At 37.6% G+C, this 26,145-nt stretch overlaps 2 protein-coding genes across 2 annotated transcripts in view; one reads left to right on the top strand and one right to left on the bottom strand.

The window, feature by feature from the left end:
- LOC131312049 (putative late blight resistance protein homolog R1B-16) overlaps positions 1-26,145 on the bottom strand; it is a 104,773-nt gene that overhangs the window by 70,545 nt on the left and 8,083 nt on the right. The window lies entirely within an intron of this gene.
- On the top strand, positions 1,585-6,293 carry LOC131312061 ((-)-germacrene D synthase-like). Its single transcript, XM_058339790.1, has 7 exons — positions 1,585-1,814; positions 3,111-3,381; positions 3,825-4,197; positions 4,299-4,517; positions 4,797-4,935; positions 5,037-5,285; positions 5,727-6,293. The coding sequence occupies exons 1-7, from the start codon at positions 1,683-1,685 to the stop codon at positions 6,021-6,023; spliced, it is 1,680 nt and encodes a 559-aa protein (XP_058195773.1). The 5' UTR covers positions 1,585-1,682; the 3' UTR covers positions 6,024-6,293.

Below are 26,145 nucleotides of genomic sequence, written 5' to 3'. Positions count from 1 at the left end.
GACTCAAGACTTACCGGAAATTGTGCTATGTCGATCTCCACCCTACGCTTGGGGCAACCCATTAATGTAAGACTAGGAAATCGTCAAGCACTGATCCGCTATGTATATTAATACTAGCCCGATAGGGATACATCGAGAAAAAAGAACTTTTAGATATAAAATTAGTTAGAACTATAAGTAATCTGCAATTTTATTTTTAAATAAAATAGCTGTTCATCTCTGTGTTCTCTTTTGATTTGAAATGATATGCCAAAATTTTCATTCTATATGCATTTTCTATTAATATTTTGGCTATATATTCTGAGAATCACCAATTCAATATACTCAAGGGGTAAAAATTCCACGATTCGTTCGGAAATTTGGTCTCTTTGGAAAAACTTTCGTAATGGTAGAATTACATGTCGTAGTAGGTGGTTCTAGGGGTGCACGTACATTGGGTGGGGCCAGGCATATACCAGATAATAATGAGACTTTTGCATATCTAACTTGGCCCTCTAAAAGTTTCAATTTCCAAGTCCGTTCAACTAGCCCATTTTTTAAAAACTTAATTGCACGTTGTTTCATAGGAGAGTTTCCACAATTCATTGGAAAAATAAGGCTTCTTGTTCGAGAACGATTTATAACAGGAAAAGTTAATTATAAATTAACACTTCATATTAATTAGAATTTTGACCTTAGAAAAGTTATGCAATGACTATTTTCATATTGTTCTAATGTATTTTTTTTATTCTCCCCACAAAAATTGATTAACAGTCCGATTTGGGTACGCCATTTGGTGTACACCAAATGTACACCGGATTAATTGTGTGGTAATCGTTTCAGAATTTCACACAAATGCTAGGAGTCGCTAAATCAGTTTAAAATATTTTTTTAAGAATACTTGCAAAAAATCAACTTTGTCAGAATTGAAGAAAAAATTGATCAAGTCCTTACCGATATTTTTTTTAAGAATACTTGCAAAAAATCAACTTTGTTAGAATTGAAAAAAAAATTGATCAAGTCCTTACCGATATCCGAATGAGCTGATATTTTAACGATCATGCATATAGATCTGTATTTTTCCTCAAACTTGCAATTCATTTAATTGACTTTATGACTTCTCCTCTACTGACTATGCCATTTTCGCCAATCGATTAAGTCCAATGAATACGACCCTCCAGCCATGCTTTGTTAATCTCTTAGTTGCATGCACGAGCTTAGACAAACAAACCTAATATTTAATTTCCACAATTCAAATGAGCACGAGGGCACTACTACAATAATAGATATGGGTCACACTAAGGAGATTCACAAAAATCACAGTTTTTAGTGAAAGCGTGATAAAAAGTAGTGCTTAAAACTTTTTATCTCAGTTTAAGTCTAAAGCTGAGATAAAAAGTGAGTTTTAGCGCAGAATAAAAGACTTTTCTTCGCTGATTAAAAGAAAAATCTAATCAACAGTTGAAATACATGTACCTTGGCAAGAAAATGGTTTTCTTGACATATATTCGCAAGCAATCTTTATTATATAATTTTTTTAGAATAGGAGGACATCCAAACTCTATAAATAGCAAGTACGAGAGCTCCTGTCTATCCAACCAGCTAGAGAGAGAAAGCAAGGACTAAAAGAGTGTTCTTTTTTGTTTAGTCGAGCTCCCCCTTCTCTTAACCGTTCATAGCCTCCAAAGTAACCCACCAGGAAAATGGAAATAAACTCCAGCCCAACTCTTACATTGACCCATGGCCAAGTACCCGAGGGTACTCCACGTCGCTCTGCAAATTTCCATCCGAGTGTTTGGGGAAATTATTTCCTTGCCTATGCTTCTGTAGCCATGGTAAAATTGTCTCAGATTGTTTTGAATCACATGTAAAATATTTAAATTAAATCCTTACAGCCTTCCAATATGATCAACATAAATGCTATTTTTTTTGGGAAGTTGTCGTGGCATTATCGGTGCCCTGGACAGTGCTAATGCCACGACAAAACCTTTTAGTGCCACGACTGCTTGATGTGCACTGACCATTATAACCTCTTCAGTCAAATAGGAGTAGAACAGTCTCTCTCTCTCTCTCACATACACCATTTTTCTCGCAGATGTACCTTCCAGTTCTAGCTTCCCTTCCTTTCCTCCCCCTTCCCTTCTTCTCCGTTTCCAGCAGTTGCATACTGAGAGTCCGGACCTCTCAGATCCATTTCCTCAATTCACTACCATGCACCACAGGACCCACTTTTCTCCCGTACTCCTCTAGCCTATGTAATTTGAAAGTTGAAATCAACCACCACCGAACGACATTGAAACCCCCGCCCACCTCTTTCTAAAGAGCTCACAATCTATTTCCACTATTTTCTTTGTTCCAAATCTTTCAATTTTGCGCACGCGTGTGTGTTCGTGTTTTTGTTGGTGGGTTAAATTTTTATGTTTTGCATCCACAAATATAGATCAACGGAGAGAGTTTTACTTTTAGGCATGGGGAATTCAGTCAATTCGACGATTATGAGGGATAAATCCAATAATCTAGTCATACCCGGGACGAAGAAGTTGTGTCTAATTGGAGACCTCAAACTCTCGCCATTGTAAGTGGTGATCTCCGACGACCGCCCCCTAGAAAAACGCAAAGTAAGAGGTGAATCAGAAGGGTGAAACAAAACTGGAGCAATCGGCAGTGGTAGAAGTAGGTCGGCGGTGAGCATGTGAACAAAGGTGTAAATAATGAGAGACAAGGAGAAAGGTAAAAGGGTAGAATTGTACGACTTCTCAAAACATCGTGGCACTAAACAAAGTTGTCGTGACATTATCAGTGCCCTTTTTTTATATATTAATCTCGGTTTAGGATATATAGTGAAAAACAAGCATAAAAATATTCTTATTTGATTGAGTTATGTAGTAATATATATAATTTCACTATCTTCGTTTCCATCATATATACTTTTTTCGTTCTCTTCACAAAGCCAAGATTGTTATGGATATTTGATTTCGTGGTTACAAATGTTTCAGTAATATTTTGGTGAGAAGTACTGTTGTTTGAACACTATATAGTTCATAGACGTAATATGTGGCATTAGTATCATGTAAGACAACTACATTAACTAGACTAGTTCCAGATGAGCATATTTATCATTGTTTTCATAGGAACCAGATGTTAAAACGAAGCAAAGAATTGAGCAGCTCAAAGAAAAAGTCAGAGAGATGATAGTGGCAAGTGCTGATAAACCTTCACAAAAGTTGAGCTTGATTGATGCAATTCAACGCCTAGGCGTAGGATACCATTTCGAAACAGAGATTGAGACAACATTACAGCACATATATGAAACCTATCATGAAATGGCCAACGATGAAGATCTTTACACTGTGGCTCTCTCATTTCGAGTGCTTAGACAGCAAGGGCATCCTGTCTCCTGTGGTAATTCTCTTTTACTTGCTACCCATATTTATTTGGTTACATCGCCGATTTTTCTAGTACCCATATTTTGGTCGAAATCTGTTATTGTCAGCAAAAAGATATATAAACCAAGTTGAATTCATACTTCACAACTTCAACATAAATCCAACCACAAATTCTTTGAACTTGGTTCGATTATTACCTCATTACCATTTGCACCCTTCAAATTCTAACTAATTTTACCTTGGTCACGGCAAACTTATAGTAAAAGTTTCAGCTAGACCCTTATGGGTTTCGAGTAATTTTTGGAACAATTTTATCATTTGGCCATTCCGACTTTGAAAATTTACACTGCCTTCTCCTTGTTGATGATATTGTGTCTTGTCACTTGTTATAAAATATAAGAATGTGTTCTGTACTTTTCTTGCCTCGTTGATCATGTGTTGATCGAATTGTTTATGCAGATGTGTTTAACAAATTCAAGAACAATGAAGGAAAATTTCAAGAATATGTAAAAGGTGATGTGCGAGGATTGATAAGTTTATACGAAGCTACACATTTGAGGGTTCATGGAGAAGATATATTAGACGAAGCACTGGATTTTACGACCACACACCTCAACTCCGCGGTACCCAACTTAAACAATGCTATTGCAGCACAAGTAGTTCATGCTCTAAATCAACCCATCCACAAGGGCCTGACAAGACTCGAGGCACGCCATTACATCCTCTTCTATGAACAAAAGGATTCCCACAACAAAGCTCTATTGGATTTTGCGAAATTGGATTTCAACCACTTGCAAAAGTTGCATCAGAAGGAGCTAAGTGAAATTACAAGGTGATTTGCTTCATCATTCAAGTTGAACCGTAGTGATTTAACATGTCTGAGATGTTGATCTTCTTTCATGGCACTTCCTTTTTTTTGTTATGGTTTTTCAGGTGGTGGAAAAATTTGGACTTTGCAAATAAACTACCTTTCGCAAGAGACAGATTGGTGGAGGGCTACTTTTGGATATTGGGAGTGTATTTTGAGCCCCAATATATTCTTGCTCGGAGGATTATAACTAAAGTGTTTTCCGTGACTTCAATTATTGATGACATTTATGATGTCTATGGTACCTTGGAAGAACTTGTGCTCTTCACTGATGCAATTCAAAGGTTAACTTCATGCCCCTTTAATTTTAGTGATTTTAAATTTTACTTGAGTCCCTAAAAATATCAAAATCACTTCCGGTCCATTGTTCAAGACAAAGATTACAAGACTCTATGAATCATGGATTTGAAATGGAATTCACAGCGTTATAAATGAAAAAGGAAAATTGAAAGAAATTAATATAATTAGCATCACAAATCAACAAATAATTCAACGATGCAAATTAACATAGCCTAAGATTAATGGAAGGTTAGTCGTTTAAGTTAATGTAAATGATTTTTCAGGTGGGAAAAAAATGCCTTGGATCAACTGCCAGAGTACATGAAACTGTGTTATCAAGCACTATTGGATGTTTACAACATGATTGATGAAGAAATGGCCAAGGAAGGAAGATCATATCGTGTCAATTACGCAAAATCTGAAGTAAGCCTCAACCTGAGTCACATTTTGTTAGTGGAAAATAAAAAATGAAATTTCTTTAATACTAATGGCTTTTTTTTTTTTTTTATTGCTAACAATTTCAGATGAAGAATTTAGTTAAAGCATACTTTGAGGAAGCCAAATGGTATCACGAAGGCTATGTTCCAAGCATGGAAGAGTATATGAGAGTTGCACTTGCAACCAGTGGTTACAAAATGCTTGCAACAACTTCCCTCGTTGGCATGGGGGATTTGGTGACCAAAGAAGGATTCAAATGGTTGTCAAGTGATCCTTTAATTCTTGAAGCTGCATCCGTGATTTGCAGACTCATGGATGATATGGCTAGCCACAAGGTAAGATACATAAATGACTGATCATTAGAAAATATGGTCTAAATTAGAATACGGATGAATCCAAATTCCAAAATCATATGATTAGGGCTTGGAAACTTTTATAATTCTGATTACCTTGCACATTGTGGACACTATAGGAGGTTTTTTAAATTATTTGAGAGAGTTCGTTCACCCCCGTAATGCCCTAGTTTATCCATCGCTATTTTTAAAACAAACAAAATATATTGAAAGTACGTTTCATTGAAAATCTAATGAAAGTTTGAGTTACCATAATGATCAGCCTTTTAAACAAAATTTTTAAAACCTCTTCCTCCACATTGTTAGCCACGGTGTGGGCGCGCTCTATGTTCCCAAATCATCATGTCCTTCCGCCCCCAATGAATTATCAGCCAAGCAAACGATCATAATTTGACCTTATCATTTTTGGTGTTGCAATTGCAGCATGAGCAAGAGAGAGGCCACGTAGCCTCAGCAGTTGAATGCTACATGAAACAACATGGTGTCGCAGAAGAAGAGGTTTATGTTGAATTTAAGCAAAGAGTTACAAATGCATGGAAAGACATGAACGCAGAGTGCCTCCACCCGACTGCGGTCCCGATGCCTCTCCTCGCCCGAGTTCTCAATCTTGGACGGGTGATCAATCTTGTATACATGGGTGAAGATGGGTACACCAACTCCGGAAAAAGGCTGAAGCAGTGTGTAACGTCCGTGCTTATCGATTCTGTTCCGATCAATTAGCAAATAGTTATCTTAATCGTAACCAATTTATTCACGAGTGCCGTGAAATGTTTTATTTTTTATTTCCAAAGTATTTTCCTCTTCAATCGCCGGAATGAGTGTGAACTTGGCTCAGATGTGTTCCGGCCGGGGTAAAGAATAAAGATGTCTCTCTGATATCTATGTCCATTGTACCGTTGTAATATTGGGCCCTTTTATTAAGGAAATTCGGTTTTATATACCTAAGTACGATTGTGAACCTCATAGTACAATGATCCTTGGAAAAAAAAGAAGTAAAACTGTGCATTTGTATCTACCTGCGACCGACCGAACGGACAACACTTGTACTAAGGGCCTAAGGTGGCATTTCCACCAAGTTTTTGGTGAAAAAACATAGGTCGTTGTTCACACTAATTAACAATTTGTCAACAACAACTTCTTTCTTAACAAATTTTTCACTCACATACCCAACTTCTTAATAAAATTCTTTGTTTATCAAAAATATAAATAAATAAATTTTCACTCACATACCCATCTACGTACAATTCCGTATTTGCTACGAAAGGCAACTTGACATTTCTCAACAGCTTAATCACTATCGAAAACAGTTAACAACTTGATTGCTACAAATTCTTTTTCAAAACTTATTCACTACCAGTAACGCCCCTAAGCGAGCGAGGTCAAATTGTTAAAGTGATTTTCTTGAGGTCGAATTGTTAAAGCGATCGAAGTCAGTCAGTAAATTTTCTCTACACTCCTTTTATTTTTTCTACTTAAAACTATCATCTCACTATGTTTTACTATATCCTAGATAGTAAAACTGATAGTAGGCAAATCACACAGAAGCACTCTGATTTAAGTTTGCACAAAGGATATGTTGCCTTCATCAGAAAAGCAGTTGAAAAACATAAACAATTACCAATGGTGAAGTTCAACCGAAACTCACATTTCTACCACATGGCCCGCGCACGACAGAGAGAGGGTCAGGGAGGGCGAGAGAGAGAACCAAGGAGAGTTTGATTTGCAATGGCCTTGTGGTTCGTTAATGCAATTTGGTTATTTTGGAGGTGTGGATGGTTTCCGTGAAGGCCGTGTCGTTCTCGTGGAGAAACGTGGACCTGGGTGGCTTTGTGGGGGAAATGGGGCAAGGGTAGTTTCGGAATGGAAAAAGCCGACAAACAGCTGAAACTTTTATAAGGAAGGTAGATAGATAGATGTAGCTGTAGAAGTAGATGTAATGACATAATGAGAAAAGCAATTAAAAGTTTTGGCCCCAAAGAGGTTAGTCGCAAGTTCATATTCCATGCATGAAGGTCAAACATTACGAACTTTGAAACCACAGGGGGTTTGTCCGGTTGCTAACTTCAGAACTCCGGATTAAGTCGAGGTGCGCGCGTAACCTAACCAGTACATCTGTTCAGGAATTTCTCTTTTTTTCTGTTGTGTAACTTGTCTTGTATTGGGTGTGAGACTTACGTGACTCCTCTGCCAATTTCCTTGTACTACGATAAAAGATACTCCATAGAAAACATATTAATTTTATGTATGATTACGGACAAATAACGTTTTGGCCCAAGAGAAGTGCCCCCTCTGTCATTGCTTGGCTTCCTTTTCCCCATCCTAGATAAGTTTACGACTCTTCTACTACTTCGACTCCAGTGATTCTTGGAAGACCCTTCTTAGCCACGGCGGATGCAGTTATCAACTGTCGAAATGGACTTCTCAATATGACATTCGGTAACATGAAGATGGAGGTCAATGTTTTTAATGTGGGCAGTCAAATGGGAGAAGACGATAACGTGAATGAAGTGAGCCTTATCGATACTCTTGTAGAAGAACATGTGGACGAGTTGCTCTATAGTGATCCTTTGGAAGTTGCTCTTACAACCAAAGAGGCCGAATTTCTCGAATCTTCCAAAGTGAAGTATTTGCATGCGTTGCTTAATGAGGAGGATGAAGCGTGTCCCATGACCTTTTGGACTCCAAAATTTGAAGAGTTTGAAGAACTATCCCCAATAGAGAAGAAGGTTCTTCCCTTGTGGATGCCCCTCTATATGATGATCCAGGGGGAAAATGCCTCAACGCTAAAGTTGTCTCTTTCGATCTCCCGTATCTTGATTCTTCCCCAGAGGACTTACTCCTTGTTCACGAGATGAACATGCTAAACGTTGGACATCTACTATGAAGATCCGTTGGAAAAACCTCTTACTGCTAAGGAAATGGATGCCGAAGTGGATTACTTGTATTCGTTGTTGGCTAAACAAGATGCTTATGGACCAATCTTTGAAGAGTTAGAGCCCATGGAAGCTACAACTGTCCCTTCGAGTTCTCCATGCCTTGATCTTATCACCGCAAAAGAAATGAATAGCGAGGTAGGTTTCTCACACCCTTTGTTAGAAAAGCAAGATGCATGTGAGCCTATTCTTGAGAAGTTACCAATCATAGAACCAATTGATTTTCTTGGTGTTGACAATTTTCTTGTGGTTTATCATCCTTATATTGTAGATTTGGTCAACAAATTAAAATTTGATTTTGTTTGGGCTATGCACTTGGTGGAACTTAAGTTTTTAAAATGAATTCGGCAATTGCTTTGCTCAAAGTATCTTGTCTTGTGGCATGGTCGAGTTCAATTTTTGGCAAAGAGTATAGCATGGGGTATTATGTTTATTATATTAGCTCTTAATGGCATAATAACTATTCGAAACCATCATATGGATGAACATATTTTCTCTCTCTTTCACTCATTGTCACACTCTTTTTCTCTCTCTCATTTCTTTTTCACTTTCAACGGTCTAGTATAGCCACCCATTTCTTACCCCACCGGTAAGAGATGGGAAGAAAAGTATGACTCGTGTGATCGCGTGATGATCGGGTGGTGCATTTCATTATGTTTTGCATATTTCTATCTGCTTTTAATTATTTCGTGTTTTCTTTACCTTCTGCCTTTTCACTTTTTATTTTATTTGGAAGCCGGATAACACGGTCCGGTGGTTCTAATGTCATTTGTTTTGTGGAAAGCCGTCCTCTTAAGTCTTCTGCAGGGTTTATTTGCTACCACACCAGCTTTGGTAGTTTGGGTCTAAAGCCGGAGTGAGTGAGGCGTTCAGGAGCCCTAAGCATGGGTACGGCTAAGCACCGCGGTTGTTAGTCCGATAAAGCTTTGGATATGGCCCTGTGTGACTAGCTATGGTTCCGAGTTGGTAGAACCGAAGGAGTGAACCCTGGAAGCATCTAATCTGGTTGGAGCAAGACATTGACATAAAATCCTCCTACTTGGTTAAGGTATTTAGGGATTGACATTCCCCTTGGACGGTACATTCGCGCACTCTTCCCTTCTTCGCTCTTGTTCCTAATGCTATGAAGGCATAGCATCGCTTTAAGTTGGGGGGAGAGGTTAGCTTATCTGCTATTTGTTTGCATTTTGTGGAAAAAAAATTGAAAAATCCAAAAACAATAAAAATTGAAAATCCAAAAAAATTGAGAAAATTGAAAATTTTCAAAAATAAATAAAAGCTTTTTACTTGCAATTCTTCCTTTTGTCATGGTTTTTTTGTTCTTTTTCATGACTTGTTGCATGCTCAATAATTGTTAGTTGGCAAGAATTCGTAGCAATCCTAAGAATTTTGTGTTTCTCAATTTACATGCTTAGTTGAAAATTGAATGATTTAGGTGTTGAGTTAAGTTTTTGAGCAAGTTTTTACCCATATCCCCATCTTTCAATAAAAATGCTTGTAGTTAGGAGAATAATCGCATGTCCATCTCTAATTGTGTTTGAATGTCGATTTTCAATCAGTTTGGAATCCAAAGCGCACTTAGGAAAGGATACAAGGCATTCTTTGCATGATCATACCACATATGTGTCACCTAGTCCTATTTTGCATCCTGTTATTTTCCCATTCTTTGCTTTAAACTAGGGAACCGGTTGTTCGGAGGGTTGTTGGGATTTCAATGATTCAAGGAGTTTGGGGTGGTGTGAATGTGATAGGAATGGTTGGAATGCGAAAAGGCAAAAAATTGATACATTATTCCCTATCTTTCCTCTCTCACTACAAAAGTTAAAGTCCCAAATTTTCATCTCCCTCTCCAAAAAGCCCCAAAATTGGCTCTTCAATCTCTCTCACTACTAATCTCATCTCAAATGACCATATTTGTAACATCCTTTTATCTTTGAGGTGCTTAAATGCTAAATTTAATAACTTAAGGGCTAAAGTGCAATTTTTTTTAAATTGTGCATGTGTGCCGTGTGTGTGTGTGCTGATGTGTTGAGTGTGTGTGGGTTTCTTCAAAACAAAGAAAAGAAAAATAAAACAAAAACAAGAAAATCCATCAGGTTGTTCCAACGTGAGAGACACAGAGAGAGAGAGAGAGTGAGTGAAAGAGCAGCGTGGAGAAGAGGAAGAAGAAGGAGAAAAGAAGAAGAAAATTAGAGTTAGGTTGATTGAAGCTTAATTAGGTGATTTCCATCTCCTTCAAGGCTGAATTTCATGTTTTTCATGTTAGGTTTCATGTTTTACATCTAGTATGCACTTGATTGAAGTAATTAGAGATGGATTGAATCCATAGCAGAAGGTTTTTGAGCTTGGAGTTGAGTTTATTCCTGAAAATTCGTGTATAACATATGAATATGCATAACTGTGTTTTGAGCAGAGTTGAGCCTGTCCTGTTTTTGACGAATTTTTACCATTGACATACCGATCATGTTATTTTCTGGTATTTTTACTGTAGATGCGTCTTTGTCTGTAGTTTATGCTGTAAAAATTTCAGAATTTTCTGAGAAACCTGGAAAAAGATAAAAATCTTGAACCGGGTTGCAGTCAGATTCGCGTCTGTGCTGACAGCCCAGACACATGTTGGAAAAACGGGCATAACTTCTTGCCCGGGTATCGGTTTTACGCACCGTTTCTTGATTCCGAAACTAGACTTGTATATCTTTTAGAATCTGTAAAGATTGTGCCTTAGTTTGGTCTGAGAAAAGCAGTTTTGGTTCTGAAGTTAATAGTTTGGTGATTCTGAAATTCTGGGCAGGTTTTGTAGCTGTGTTCTTCATCAATTTTGTCATAGTTGAATATGCTTACTGACTATGGATGCTGTTGAGTCTCAAACATTGATCAATTGGTGATGTTTTGGTGTTGGAATTATTGGAAAAGATTGAGTATGTGATTTTTAATGAGCATTCGATCGCAGACTGTTCTGCCGGGTCTGTAGTTTCTGTTTTAGATGTGTAATTTCAATTGAGCATATCTTAATCATTCGGAGTCCAATTTGGGCAAATTTTATATCTAGATTGATGTACTAGAAGTCTTCTTGCTAGTGGTGGTGGTCTTGTAGTATTCTTTGAAACCTATAGAATGCTATAGTCAGAATTCGATCAATGGTTCTGCTAGAAAGTGTGTGTTTGTGAGATTTTTGGCTTTGAGGTACAAATTGGTGAATTTACTTCTTTGTTTTTGGAATTGAACTTTGAGCTCATATGTGCGGAATATTTGTTAGGTTCGGAGGCGACGACGAGTACCGCAGCTCCACGTAGGGAGTGACTGCGTTGGTTTTCTTTTTGTTGGAGACCGAGGTGAGTGTTCGATTCATAGATGTTCTTCAATTGGATTGAATTTGTGATATTGGACTGTGACTTCGTGTCGGTGGGCAACAACGGCCAACGGCCGGACTTTGTGTCGTGCCTTGACTTTGTGTCGATTCAATGGCTTTATGCCAAAATTATGACTTTGTGTCGAGCTAGTGACTTTGTGTCGGATTAAAGACTTCGTGTCGATTATTTGTTTTTGCTTAATTAATGATGAACTTGGATTTATTGTTTTTATTGAACAACATCCATGTCTCATATACACTCCTGGAACTCGTTTTGGGTTCCAGTTTTGCAGGTATAGGTCGGTGTCCACGACAGGTCACATTTTGCGTTTTTTTGTGACTCGCTTGGGAAGTGCGTGGTTGAGGTCTGAGAGAGTCTTTGTCTCCCAGCCCATAGATGATATTTGCCTAGTTTAGTTTTTTTTTTTATTTGGATAATAGTTGGTTATGTATATTTCTTGACAGACTTCCGCTGCAGTTTGTAAATGACAATCATTTTTGAGGTGTAAATAAAATGTGGCTGTTAAACTTCAATATTTAGTTATTCTTGGAATTGCTAGTAGCTGGTTGTTGTTGGGCTGTTGTCGCGTGTCGTATCGGGATAGGCCGATGAGGTGCTATTCCTGAACGGGGCGTGACAATATTCTTCAAAGAAAAGAAATCAAAGAAATGCTATGAAAGAGTGGATTCGAAAGAGGGTTGAATATTTTGATAAGAGATTTGGTTTGACTTATGGGCTAGCATTCATTCTGGATGAGAAAGAGTTTGATGGAAAGGGAGAGCTCGAGGCTTAATATCATGAGAAGCCGAATGAGGATGGCGACTAGGTGTGTTGGAGTCGGTGGTAGTAGTTTTAGTATGACTTCTCTAGTAGTTTTCTTTATTTCTTATTCGTAACTTTGTTTGGTGCTTGGCTGGTGTGTGGTCATGTCTGGGGTAGTTTAGGATTGGTTGTGGCCAAGGGTAAATGAACCATGCTAGCATATGGCCACTATACTATTTTGTAGTCCCTTCCCTTTGTAACCAAAGTCATTACAAGCTGAAAAAGTCCTTAGTTGATCTTTAGCGCGCTTGATTTCCATTTTGATTGATTGTCTGATATTTGCATAATTGGTATTATGGTATGCTTTCCTTTCATTATCCAAATATCATCTGCTAGTTTTAATTCTATTGAATAAAGTGCTTTCGTTGTTTGAGGCATAGTATTTCTTGTTCACTGTTGCCTGTTTGTCAAGCACTTCTTCGGTGGATATGGTTTAGTTTGAATTCGCAGGCTTTGTGTCCCGTATCCTCTCATTGTTCGAGGACACAAACCTTTTTAGCTTGCTCTTTAACTTGCTTGATACTTAGCCTGTTTAGTTGGATGCTGAAAATGTGAGTTGTAGAAATGAAATAAAGAGCCGAATTGTTGAACTCTTGCTAGGTTACAGAATTGAGCATGTTCTAAGTTGTGAATTCAGAAGGATTGTATAGTTGCAAGTTTTCTAATTTTTTGCATTTTGTTCGCAAGGGACTAGCAAACCTTAAGTTGGGGGGTGTGATAAACACCCGAGAATGTAATATAGAGTACGCTAGTGTCTAGTTTTAGTTCAATTTAAGTACTAATTAGTTATTGTTAACAATGTTTGCTTGTAGAATGTTCTAGTTCTGTTTTGTAGGTAAATTGCCAAATAAATGAATTTTTAAGGCTAAGGCATGACCCAGCCAAGGCAGAAGCAAAACAGCTCAGGCAGAAGTGACCCGACGGCTAGAAGTGCCAAGGCAAAGCAAGGCAGAGGAACAGACCAAGTGCTGGAGCAATGGGGTTCGGCATCGATGTAAAGGGAAATGATCCATCGATGCCGAGGTTCGTAGAAGTCAAGTACTAAGCCACTCGGCATCGATGTAAAGTTTGATAGTCCATCGATGCCGAGGCCTTTAGCAAAACAGTCTATACCCTTCTCCATCAATGCCGAGGGCCTTAGGGGCGAATCTTCAGAGCATCTCACGAAATATTCTGTGCGTGGATCCCCGGAGTATAAAAGCTTGTGACGTCATTTTGTACAAACAAGTAGAATAGATTGAGTAGTACAACTTTTAGATCTAGAATAGATTTTGAATCTCTTTGCATTGTTCTTGAGTGTTCTTTATTTTTAGCTTTGAATATTTTAATTTCTGCCTTTAGTTGTTAGTTTTTGATATTGTCGCTTTAATTAAAGTTGTTTCTTTACTCCCGATCTATCGTAATCTCTAGTTTATTTCAAGTCTTGTTATTTCATTATGTTAAGTAGATTTTCACTTGCTCTTATCTCTCTAGATATGTGCGAGTAGTTTACCAAGGTTAGGTCATGAGGTGATTAGCACCTCATGGTTCAAGTATAATTGCATTTTTCTCCATAAAGTTTAAACCTTTGGTTTCGATCATTGATGTGGGGTTCGGGTTTATTTGTCAAATCGCTAAGGTGTTAATCTCCTTGATCATGTGTAGGTAGGAGCATCGCCTACCTACCACACATGATACTTGGAGCTCTGACGCACGAGGCATTTGCTAAATAAATTCTAGAGCTAACTTGGTGATCGAACCATTCTATTTTCCGATTCGGGAATCTTAATTGTGTATCCTAAATTGCATATTTGGGTAAGAAATGCAGTTTAACTTGAGTCGTGAGTGTTAGTAATTCCTAGACCTAACCTGCCTTTTATCTTAGTTTATTCGTTTTTCAATTTAGCCCCTTTTAATTTTCACTACGCACGTAAAACCAAGTTGGCTGTCTAAAAGCCGAAAGCCCTTACTTGCATCTACAAATCCAGCAAAGCCGTATTAATTATTCCCTTGGGTACGATCCCGGATTTCCGGATTATCATGCTTCAACTGACGTATTAGGCCCTACGCTTGGGGCGTTATCTCTTATATCGGAGCGAACGAAGCATAAATCCCATGAAACAATCGAAGAGATACATGCCGACCCACGTACTGACGCACAAGCAATAGGAAAAAGTTCTCACTAATATTTTTTTCCGTTTCCGTTCATCGAACGGACAAGACTCTAGTGTTCGGTATAGATATAGAAACCCAATTTTTTAAATAAAGACGAAAATAAGCAGCTTATTGGCTTGTATTCGTCTTTATTCAAAAAAATTGGGGTTTCGAATGTAATTTTTTACTTTCTAAATTCCTCTCATCATGATGAGCAATAATCCACAAAAAATTGATGAAAAAATAACAAATGCAAAAATTTTTTTGAAACAAATAAACAAAAACGTAGTACACAAATAATTCGAGGGAAAGGGGCAAGGCCTAAGACTTAAGACTTTGTTCGGTTTAGATTTTGAGGGAGTTTTTTTTGGATATTGAGTGAAGAGAGATAGATGAAAAATGTGTTGTGATGTGCATAGATCCTTTGCTTATCTATTGAATGGACGCATGGAATCGAATGACAAATCAGCTATATATGGCAATAAACAAAAACTAGACCACGGTTCAAAATGGACAAAGGCAAATTGCATGTGGTCCTTTGATGAACACTAGTGCGATGCGATAAATAACACTTCCTTAATGTAAGGCTCTCCTACAACTCATCTTGATATATTAGGCCTTGATCTAGATTGTAAAACCTGCAATGTAAGCTTTTGTTGAAAGTTGGTATTAACTGATAACTCTCCAACCCAACCTTTAATCATGTTTAGAGGTAAGAACATAATGTGTGAAATGGCTATAAATTTTCGATGTGTAAATCTTTTTGTTTTGTTCCAAAAGGCAGAAGATCAGCTAAAAGTGGGAAATAAATTAATCAATATTTTCAGTTTAAAAACTATTAGTGGCAGATGAGGATTGGTTGTAGATCTATGCAGAGCACCGGTGTATTGGATGCGCAGAATGCTCATGAATGTATTTGATATGAATCTGGCTTTTATGGTCTGCATGTGCGTTCAGCTTTTTCATTCAAACGTATCACTTTCATTCCTTTCAAAGAGATCATTTGCTCGCAGACGGGTCCACAAATCTCTTCCCAGCAAACTGGACATAGTGGATTAGCAATCAACTTTTTGCGAAACATCACCTCCTTTACTGGAACAATATTGTGAAAACACTTTCAATAAAATGTTTAATCTTACCCAGAGTAGGTGCTGACCATAGCTCCTTCCAATATACTCCGTATAATGGTGAAAGTACACGGGACCCCTTCAATTATCACTTTTTCCTACGGAGACCCCCTAACATTTAAAATCGTCCATACAAACCCCCACAACTTTAACCGTTAATCAATCGACACCTTTCTGTCAAAAAGACCATTAAGCTGAAGGGGTTAGCGTAGACAATTTTTAAAAGTCTTTCCCTCTACCAATTTTTTCATGTGGGGCTCGTCACACTCATATTTGTGACACTATTTTTTTTCTAGGAAAATGAGATGTCACCAAATCTTTTAACCGGTTAACTTTCTCAAGTGTTACAGCTAGCTTTATAACATTTAGCACCACCCACCAATTAAACCCAATGGTAGAGGGGGAAAAAAATTAGCTGACATAAAATTTCAAACATAATTTTTTCTCTAAGTATTGGAGAATTTATCGTATGCTTATAAAATAAGCCTTAATAGTTTTCTCCGGAGATTGAAGCCAACTATTTCATCACACTCACTAATCAAATTTAAGTGAGAGCAACAATCTAGAATTTCACTGATCAACAATCACACTTTATTATCTTTTTTCATAAAACATATAAAATCAACCACTTGTTCTTTTAGCTTCTCAAATAAGCTCTCTTGCTAGCTATTAACTGAATCATTTGATTTATCGCTACCCAATCCACTACAAAGAGAAGAACACACTTCATTAACAACAACAAACTACGATTCATGATTTGTAATTTCCATTGTAACAACCCGAATCCTCAAGTACCTCAACCTATCTGACCCCACCAAACCAAATTCTTTACACCAACAACCCAATATTCACAAATAAATAATTATTGAAAAACCATCAACCACTTCCTTAAATGTTTACATAAAATTTTAGATCCACCTTCACATACCTTTTCCAACTCATGTCTCTACTGGCCAAAGTAACCCACCACCCCCCCCCCCCCCCCCCCCCCCCCCCCCCCCCCCCCCCCGGGATTCTTATTTACTTATCACCATTTTTCCTTCCCTTACTATTGATACCCCCCACATCTCTCTCCCTCTCACTCTCTCACTTAATTTACGTTTTCCTTTTGTCTCTTTCTCAACCAAAACCCCCCACGGCTTCCCTCCCCCGTGACCGAACATCTCCTGCTTCCTTCTATTAAATATGAACCGACCAGTCACCAAATATTGTATTTCCCAATTGACACTTGTCCTCCCCAACTGTTTTCATTATTTTTCCCTCTTTCTTTTTGTCTTTTATGCCACACATTTATAGATACAAACAAAACCCACATGCTTTGCCTAATTTGCATGCACATGTACCTTATTCTGTCTTTTCCTTTTTTATATTACCTCAAACATGTACATAAACCCACCAAACTCGTCATATCCACTCAAATCAGTAAAATACTCGAACGAGATATCACAATCTTCTAGGTGTTATATCCCACATCGGCCTAAATATCGAATTTTGTTCATGATGGTTTAGAATTAGACTGGATCGACTCATTTAGACTTCCCCCAAAATGCACTCTCTCTCAATATGACCTTTATGGTTTCTCCGCCCCACAACCTACCATTGACGAGATCCGGCTTGACTCTTAGGGGTCGCTTGGCATTTTAATTAAGGAAGGAAGTTTATTTTGTCTTTATTAAAAAAATCGCATTTGTTAGTTTTTCGTCGATTTTTTTTTGGATTGTTACTTCTTCATGACGAGAGGAATCTAAAAAGTAAAAATTATGAACAAAATCCCATTTTTTGGAGTATAGACAAAAACATTGATTTATTGCCTTTTTTTCTTTATTTAAAAAATTATATTTTATTCATAATTTTTTATTTTTTAAAATTCGTCTTGTCATGAATAAGAATACTCCTCAAAAAATTGATAAAAACTAACAAATTTGATTTTTTATTTTTTGAATAAGGAAAAAAAAAACTTTCTGGCTCTATTAAAATGCCAAACCACCCCTTAGAATTTGAGGTCCTAAAAACAAGCCTTGATTGCCTAGTGCTTAGGCCCGCAATGATGCTGGTTGTTACCCTAATAGGAAGGCAATAGGCTATGAGGTTATATTGTCCGGTTAGACAACTTGTACATTTTGAAGAAAAAAGAAAAGAAATTTGTGGGTTGGTCAAAAATAATTGTGGAGGGGCCTCTGGTTACAGCCTGTAATTCTAACTTTTATGAACTAATAGTTGAGCCAAACAAAGATAAGGGAAGACGATAATTGTTAGCCGAATTAAAGAAAGAAATAGATTAACGATTTGTTGACGATTTTGTGGGGCCTATTTCGGATCCCCAAAAAATATTCAAATCACAAGTTATTCTGTTAATATTTTTATTAAGAGTTCTTGTAATAAATTAGCTCAATCCGATATTCGTAAGCATTTTTTCAAAAAATTTAGCGGCCCCATGAATTCTGAAAGGCCCTACTAATTTTGAAAGAGCTCCTACGAATACTGAGAAAACCTTAACGAATATCGGTTTCAGCTAATTACGAACTCTTAAAAAAATCAAGAATAACTTGCAGTTTGAATTAATTTTTTGATCCAAGATGGGCCCCACAAAATCATCAGAATTTGTATTGTACGGCCCCTATGCATTATGGAAAATCCCTTACAAATATCGGCTTAAGCTAATTTTTTTTAAAGAGATTTTTTTTACAAACCTCTTTAAAAAAATTATTTAAAGAATAACTTGCGATTTGTATAATTTTTTTGAGATCCAAAGTGGGCTCTACAAAATCATCAATAAATTGTTAGCCAAACAAAGATAATGGAAGACAAAAGTGTGGAGTGTTTGTTTCCAAAATGCATTGAATCCCACGCATTTCCATACCTTGTTTTTGGTCTTTTAACCAAAAGAAATTATACAATTACAAACATATAAAATTTAAGAGAGAGTGTGACCGATTTTTGGAAAGTGTTTTTTCTTTGTATTTTTTATAAAAAAAAAGTTAAACAACCATTTTACCAATTTATTTGTCGTACGTTAATTTTTTCAAAAGGAATTCACAGCTTCTTTTCTTCTTTTTTTTTGTCTCCGAGTTGGAGTCGTAAAAAATGAATAGGTACAAAATTGAAAGAAAAGTGTTTAGATGTGGGAATTGGAAAAGCACACGAACCATTTTTTTTACAATGACAGAAATGTATACATTTGTATTTTATGATACAAGAAGGTGGTAATGGCGACATTTTTTCAAAAGAATTTTACGGTTTAGAAGCTGGTAATGGTGGTGGGCAGAATTGGGCCAATTGGGTATGGAAAGTGTAGAGAGAGGAAGGGAACAAAACAAAGGAAGGCAATCCAAATGCAAAAAAAGACAGGTAATGATATAGGACCCAAAAAAACACCCAATTACATGCATTTGACCTCGGGGGCTCTGATGTGGCTATGAGGCAGCAGTCTAGAGGCGTCAAATGGGTCGTGTCGTGCCGGCCTGGCCCGTTTAGCTTCGTGTCAATCGTGCTTTGTGCCGTGCTGTGTCGGTCCGATTTACTTAAATCGTGTCGTGTCGTATAGTACTGTTTTTCAATCGTGTCGCGCCGGCCCGTTTACTTGATCATGTGATGCCGTGTCGTGCCATTTTTCAATCGTGTCGGCCCGTTTACGGTTTACTTGGTTGTGTTGTGCCATGTCATTCCGTTTTTAGTCGTGTCGTGCCCGTTTTTAATTGTGTCGTGTCGTCCCGTGCCATGTCATGCCCATTATACGTGTCAAATTGGCTAGGCCATTTATCTTTTGTGCCAACCGTGCTTTGCACCGTGTCATGCTGGCCCGTTTACTTAATTGTGCCATTTTTTAAGCGTGACATGCTGGCCTGTTTACTTTATCGTGTTGTGGGGATCCTGGCCTCTTGGGTTCGAACCACACAAAGTTTTTTCTGAAACTAATTTTTTTCTTATTTTTCTCAAAAAAAAAAATTACATAGAAAAAGGGTAATTAAAAGGTATGTGAAGAGAGAAATATATCTTCATGCAGGGGTATGGTGGTAAGGTGTGTTGCCACTAAAGTGATCAGCTGGATCAGCTGGGGTTCGATTTTCCCCAGCCCCATTTGTTCCTCACTCTCTCTTTTTTATAATTATTGTAGTGGCGTGTTGCCACTTTTTTTTTTGATTACTTAATTTTTTTTATCTATTTCTCTAAAACTCATTTATCTCTCACCCTCTAAAATTTTGGATAGATCCCCATAAAATTTGTATTTTTTCCACTAATTCAAAAAAAGAAAGCAACATGAGTCACATGACCCATTAGGATATTAAATTTTTATGTGACCCATTCCAACACTTTTTTTTTATAATGTCAAATTTACAAACAAAACCCCCTTTTTTTTTTTGGGTACGTCGGAATTTCACAAAACCCTACTGACCAAGTTTAAAATAAACCAAAATAATTTCATTCAATAAAAATTGATAATTTGTTTTTAAATCGTCTTAAGATAAAACGAAATGTACTTGCGGTATTTCATAATTTTACATAGCGAGTCATTTTTTTTACCTTAATTAAATGACATTACGAGAATACGAGTCATGGACTCATGGCAAGTCAATTTATTTAATAAAATTACAATTATTATTTGTTTTTCCATTTCGTGCCGTGCTTGGTTAGAACCGTGTCGTGCCATGCCTGGCTAGAACCGTGTCATGTCATGCCATGCCCGTCCCACTTTTGTTCCATGGCATGCCCGGCTAAGATCGCGACGTGTCGTGACGTGACATACCAAGCCAATTTCCTTGGCGTACCCGCCCCCTTCAGCGCTCATGCCCGTCCATGTGCCCACTTCAACCGTGCCAGGACCACAACCATGCCTATGCCGTGCCGTGCCACATTCAAACATGATGTGCCCATGCCATGCCAGCCCAACCCACTTGACAAGCAAGCCCTACCCAATGTACCCAAGCCTCAAAACACAACCGTTTTGGCTCATTTTTCATGTGCTTTACCTTGTGCTTGCTTCTAGCATTTCCCCTTGATCCCTGTTTGGTATCCAATAAATGGGCATAATGATTGATAATTTTGTGAGCCCATTTTGGGTTCCCAAAAAATTATTCAAATTGCAATTGATTGTTAAAATATTTATTATGGGTTCTTATAAAAAATTAGTTTAATCTAATATCTGTTATGGCTTTTTCAAAATTCATAGGGGCCCTATGAATTCTGAAAAAGCCCCTACCAGTATCCGATTGAACTAATTTTTCTAAGAACTAACGAAAAATATTTTAAAACAAATGAGCGGTTTGATTCATTTTTGTGGAACCCAAAATGAGCCCCGCAAAAAATAACCAACTAATAATCTAAAATTGAGCGTTCAAACACTCATTCTTAGATTAACAATTTATTGATCTTTTGTGGGGCCCATTTCAGAGCCCACATTGGTGATTAAAATCACTTATTATTCTTACAGTATTTTTTTATTAATACCCCTCTGTCGAAGAGTTTTAGATAAGTTTTACATCAACTTTTTCACTTTTCAACTGATACAATAAAACCTTCAAGGCTAAAAAACCATTGTCGCGAATAACATGGTGGCATGCATCTGTCGATAATTTCCCTTAAACTACAATCCTTGTCGAGGGGTATCCCATTTGTTCCTAACCACCTCCGGTAGGATTTGATGTCTCCCAAGATCATTACAGGCAACAAAGACCAACGAATAAGGGGAAACAAATCAATTGACCCAATTGCCTTACAATTTAATCATTTATCCAATTTCCTGGTGCAAGGCATTAAAAATAACGTGGCAATCAATCCATTCTGGCGAAGCATGCATAATCTTTTCTGCCAAAGCCTTCCAATGCCTAGTCTTCGAGCAAATAAAACTGCAAGCCTTCCATATAAGGCTATGTTTTCCCTCTTAACATATGAATGATGACTAAATTTCATATTTATTCATAATTCACAGCCATGATTGGCATGAACTCAAACTCCATAGTTAAGTTTTCACCATTCTTAACAAGTATAGATGTAGGGGAGGGATCACTTTCTACTTCGACCGTCCATGGTCTAAAATGAAAAAACTCTAGTCGAACGATTATTTTCATGATTCGACTTGCTTTGAGTTTCGAACTTTCGAGCCATTTAAGTTTTATAATTGGCTCTTCTAAAAATGAATTTCTGCCCCCAAATTCATTGTCGGCAGTAAAAGGCAATCAAAACCATTTCAATTGCTAAATATCGACTGGCTCTAGGTTTTGTTTGGAGGCCAAAATAAATTCCTTCTATGGAGAGATGGCTTCAAATTAACCAAATGGGGAAACCATTAGATTGGCTCCCTCCATGTAAATAGCCATGCGTACAACACATCTCAGATGTTTATGGAGAAGATCACGTACATTAGATGCTGACATTTCACTTTCTTTCTTAAAAAATTTCTCTTTTCAACAGAACACACATTTTTATTTTTTTTTGTCTGTCGAAAGAACACGTTAGTTTTAAAAAAATAGCCATATATATGCCGACATGCATGGTCAGATGGATGATTATAATCGAAAAATGGACCAAATCCATTTGCATTTGTAAAGCATTCAAAGCCCTTATGATCAAGGCCTTCCACATGTATTTGTGGTGCTAACACTTGTCATTCACCCTTACCCCAAAAAAAACACTTGTTACTCATGACCAAATGGTCACAGATGGTGTAAACAATTAGCGTGATTCACTGCCAAATGGCCACGCCATAAAAAGAAATCACAGAGCACACTGGTAGTTTAAAATTCTAGTCAAATTATTTTCACGACTCGACTCGCTTTGAGTTTCAAACTTTTGTACTATAATTAATTGGCTCTTCTAAAGATGAGTTTGCTCCCCATGCAAACTCGATATCAAATGACTGCTATTTCTCATTTCAATCATCCTTACTAAAATTTGGATGAAGCAGATATATATAGATGCCAACAAGACCTTTCAAAACTTTCTGGTCGCCAACAATGAACCATGGTCTCTTTTAGAACAGTTGAAAACCATTCAACGATAAATGCCTTTAAGAACACAAGTAGTGCCCAAAATCATAAGCATTGCATGTCCCTTATCGGCCGAAGGTGTTCAAAATCGACAACAAGAATGGCCTATTCTCAAGAGATAGCCAAAAAGGGCTGTCGAGTAGAAATGGCCTATTCTCAACACATACAAAAATGTGGCCACAAATCAAAAAGGTTGTCGAGTAAGTCAATAAATGGCCTATTCTCAAGACAAATACTAAGAGTTGATTTTATCAATGCCTTCATGGAATGTATTTTGGCCGTGATCAACATGTGTTGAATGGGCTTGATGTTGATATTTTGTGGTGCTAATTTTGGACTCACAAAAAAATTCAAACCGCAAGTTATTCTTTAAACCATTTTTTTTGAGTTCTTGTAAAAAATAAGCTCAGTTCGATATTCGTAAGGACTTCTTTCAAACTCGTACAGGCCATGCGATTAAAATTTAAAGATTATTTTTGTAAGCACATTATTTTTAAGCTTGCAAAATTGAAAATAAATACTTATTTTTTAAGACAATTTCTGGAACAAGGTACATAGACTGCTCTTTCAACCCGGAGGACTTTTTGGTTACAAATCTGAAACCACGTGATATTAGTGCAGCACAATGCAATTGACGGCTCAAATCGAAACACTATTTTCTCTTCTTTTTAGTTCGTTCGGTACATTTTCAATCCGAGCAATCAATTACATTTTCTAACGGCTCGGATGTGCTCACTCACCCAAAAATCAAGATTCTCGAATGCAACTTTCTCAACCGGTCACCCCATTTCGTTTGTCCGGCCCCCATTTTCTATCCTAACAAAGAGAACTTTCACATTATATCTTCTAGAAACCCCTTTCTTTCGGAATGGGGAGGGCTGTAGTGCACCTGCCGCACTACACCGTGTAGTGCGACCGATCCGACTGTCTATCTCGGTGTGTAGTGCACCTGCCGCACTACACCGTGTAGTGCGACCGATCCGACTGTCTATCTCGGTGCGAACGGTTTGAATTTAATACGAGTTTCTACAAATTCTAGGCGTCCATTATTCGGATAAAAATCCGAGTCATTCATTGCCGATATGGACGGCCAAATTGGTCGCACTACACGTGTAGTGCGGGAGTGCACTACAGCACCCCCGAAACCCCTTTCTCTCACCAAATTTGGGTGCATTTTGCTTTTCTTTTTCTTTTTCTTTTTTTGTTTTTTTTTTTTTTTTTTTTTGGGGGGGGGGGGGGGGGGGGGGGGGGGCTATGTCAAAGAATGAAAAATACAAATGAGATACGGACAAAAATTAGGCTACATTCTTTTGACCTTAATTTAAATTTAAAAATTTTGTCCTTAGTTGAATTTTTTCCGCATTTATTAGTTTTGTGCCAAACTTTTGTAAGTTATTGATTCGTTTCGACAAGAGAAATCGAAAAAGTAATTTTTTTTTACTTTATCCAAGTATTTTGAGAAATAACCACTTTTTATGCACTCTAACAAATCTTTCATACTATAATAGTACTTCATAACTTTTTGTATTCTTAATTTTATTGCAACGGCTAGGATTGAATTGATTGTGTTCTCCTGCTCCTAATTAAAAATGTACCCACATTCTTTCAAATTTATTAAAAAAAATACCGTCAATTTTTTATCCAGGTAATCAGCCATGTCGACCTGATTACATTATTCTCTTGGCCATTTTCTTTTTTTACCTTTATTATTACTTTTTTATTGGTAAAAATTTGGGCAGAAGAAGAAGCGGTGGAGGTGTTCGTATGGGGTTGAGGTCCAGTCCAGTGGGTGATACCATCCAATCCATTTCAGTGTGGATCTTCAGGCCTTTCCTGGGCCCAAAAAAATTATCAGTCCATTTTTTCGAGCTTGTTAAGAACTTAACCATTCAAAAATTCACGATGATCAGATACCAATTAATACTTGATCCAAAGATTCAAACACATAAGGCCCCGTTCCAGAAACCTTCTTAAAAAATAAGTAGTTTATTTCATATTTTCAAACTCAAAAATAATGTAAATGAAAAATAATTTTTTAATTTTTTTTGCACCGTATTAAAGATCTTGATGAAATCTATTAAACAAGATCCATATTGGTAAGAAAATTATTTATGTAAATACATTATTTTTGAGCTTGAAATTGCCTTCTTAAAAAATAAGTACTTATTTTACGTTCCGGAACGGAGCCTTATCTTAAAGCAAATGGGTGCTCTCCAGTGTGCACATTTTTTTCCCAAGATAAATGTTACCCATCCGATCGACATGAATTTTTGCAGATTTGATGTTCTCAACAAACTCAACAAAATGGACAATTCTGATAATTTTTTGAGCCCGGAACAGGCAATCAAATTATTTACTACCACATCTCAAATTATTTAACCCATTCCCTCAAGTAAATAACAATGTTGCTTCTAGAATTCATATTGACCAAAAATGACTTGACACTCTTATCTCTCTCTAACTTTACTCTCCTCATCTGCAACCCCATCTCTCTCTCTCTCTTTCCTTCAAAATCCAACACTCCACATCACTCTCTCTCTCTCTCTCCACCACCGGAGCCACCAACACCCACGCCGGAATAGCACCAACGTCGCCGCACCACCAATATCTCTTCCTCTCACCCACAGACACCCACCCCCACCCCAAACGACGCCAATGCCCACGAAACCAGTGCCTGTCCGACCTCCACCATTGCAGCCGTCCAACCGACTCCTTCTTCAAACCGGGTTCAGAGAGCTCCGTTCCAGCAAGACGATGGGCCGAACCCGGCTGTGCCGATTGCGTACAAGGAGGAGTTCTCAGAGACGGTGGACTACTTCCGAGCTGTTTCGTCAGAGACGATGGCTCTCTCTCTCCCTGTGAGAATGATCGAAGTTCCTCGCCATAAGTAATCTCACGACTGATCTTTGTTTTGTTTCCTCCACGTCTTATTCACCTTCTCCGGCATGGTTCTCTCTCTGTTTGTGTATGTGTGTGTGCAATAAATATATATATATATATATATATAGAGAGAGAGAGAGAGAGAGAGAGAGAGAGAGAGAGAGAGAGAGAGAGAGATGATTAAAAAGATATAGCGAGAGATTTGCCATTCAAGATTTGACAAAAGAAATCAAATTTGATTTTGATTCGTTGGGGGAGATGAGCAAAGAGTTGGTGCATGACTTTACCAAAGCACCCCCACACACAAAGTCAAAGTATAAACCGAAGAAGGAAAAAAGGATATGGAAGGAAAACATAAAAAGTCTAAAAACCCATTAAAGGAAAAAAAAAAACAAACCACAATCTAGACACCCCAATCCGCAGGAGCCTCCACTGATTACCTGCAAAACGACCAAAACAATCTTGAACAAAGGGATTCAACTTCACACAGACACATCAGAAAACCCAGAGCCGGCTTATAGCCAAGGCGAGGGAAGCGAGTGCTTCGGGCCTCCGAAAAAAATTAAAAACGAGGGCCCCCAAATATATATATATGTATGTATGTATATATGGTC

Source organism: Rhododendron vialii, chromosome 12a, assembly GCF_030253575.1.
Source record: "Rhododendron vialii isolate Sample 1 chromosome 12a, ASM3025357v1".
Taxonomy (NCBI): domain Eukaryota; kingdom Viridiplantae; phylum Streptophyta; class Magnoliopsida; order Ericales; family Ericaceae; genus Rhododendron; species Rhododendron vialii.
The sequence above is the reverse complement of the archived record's forward strand: the minus strand, read 5'-3'. Positions and strand labels throughout refer to the sequence as shown.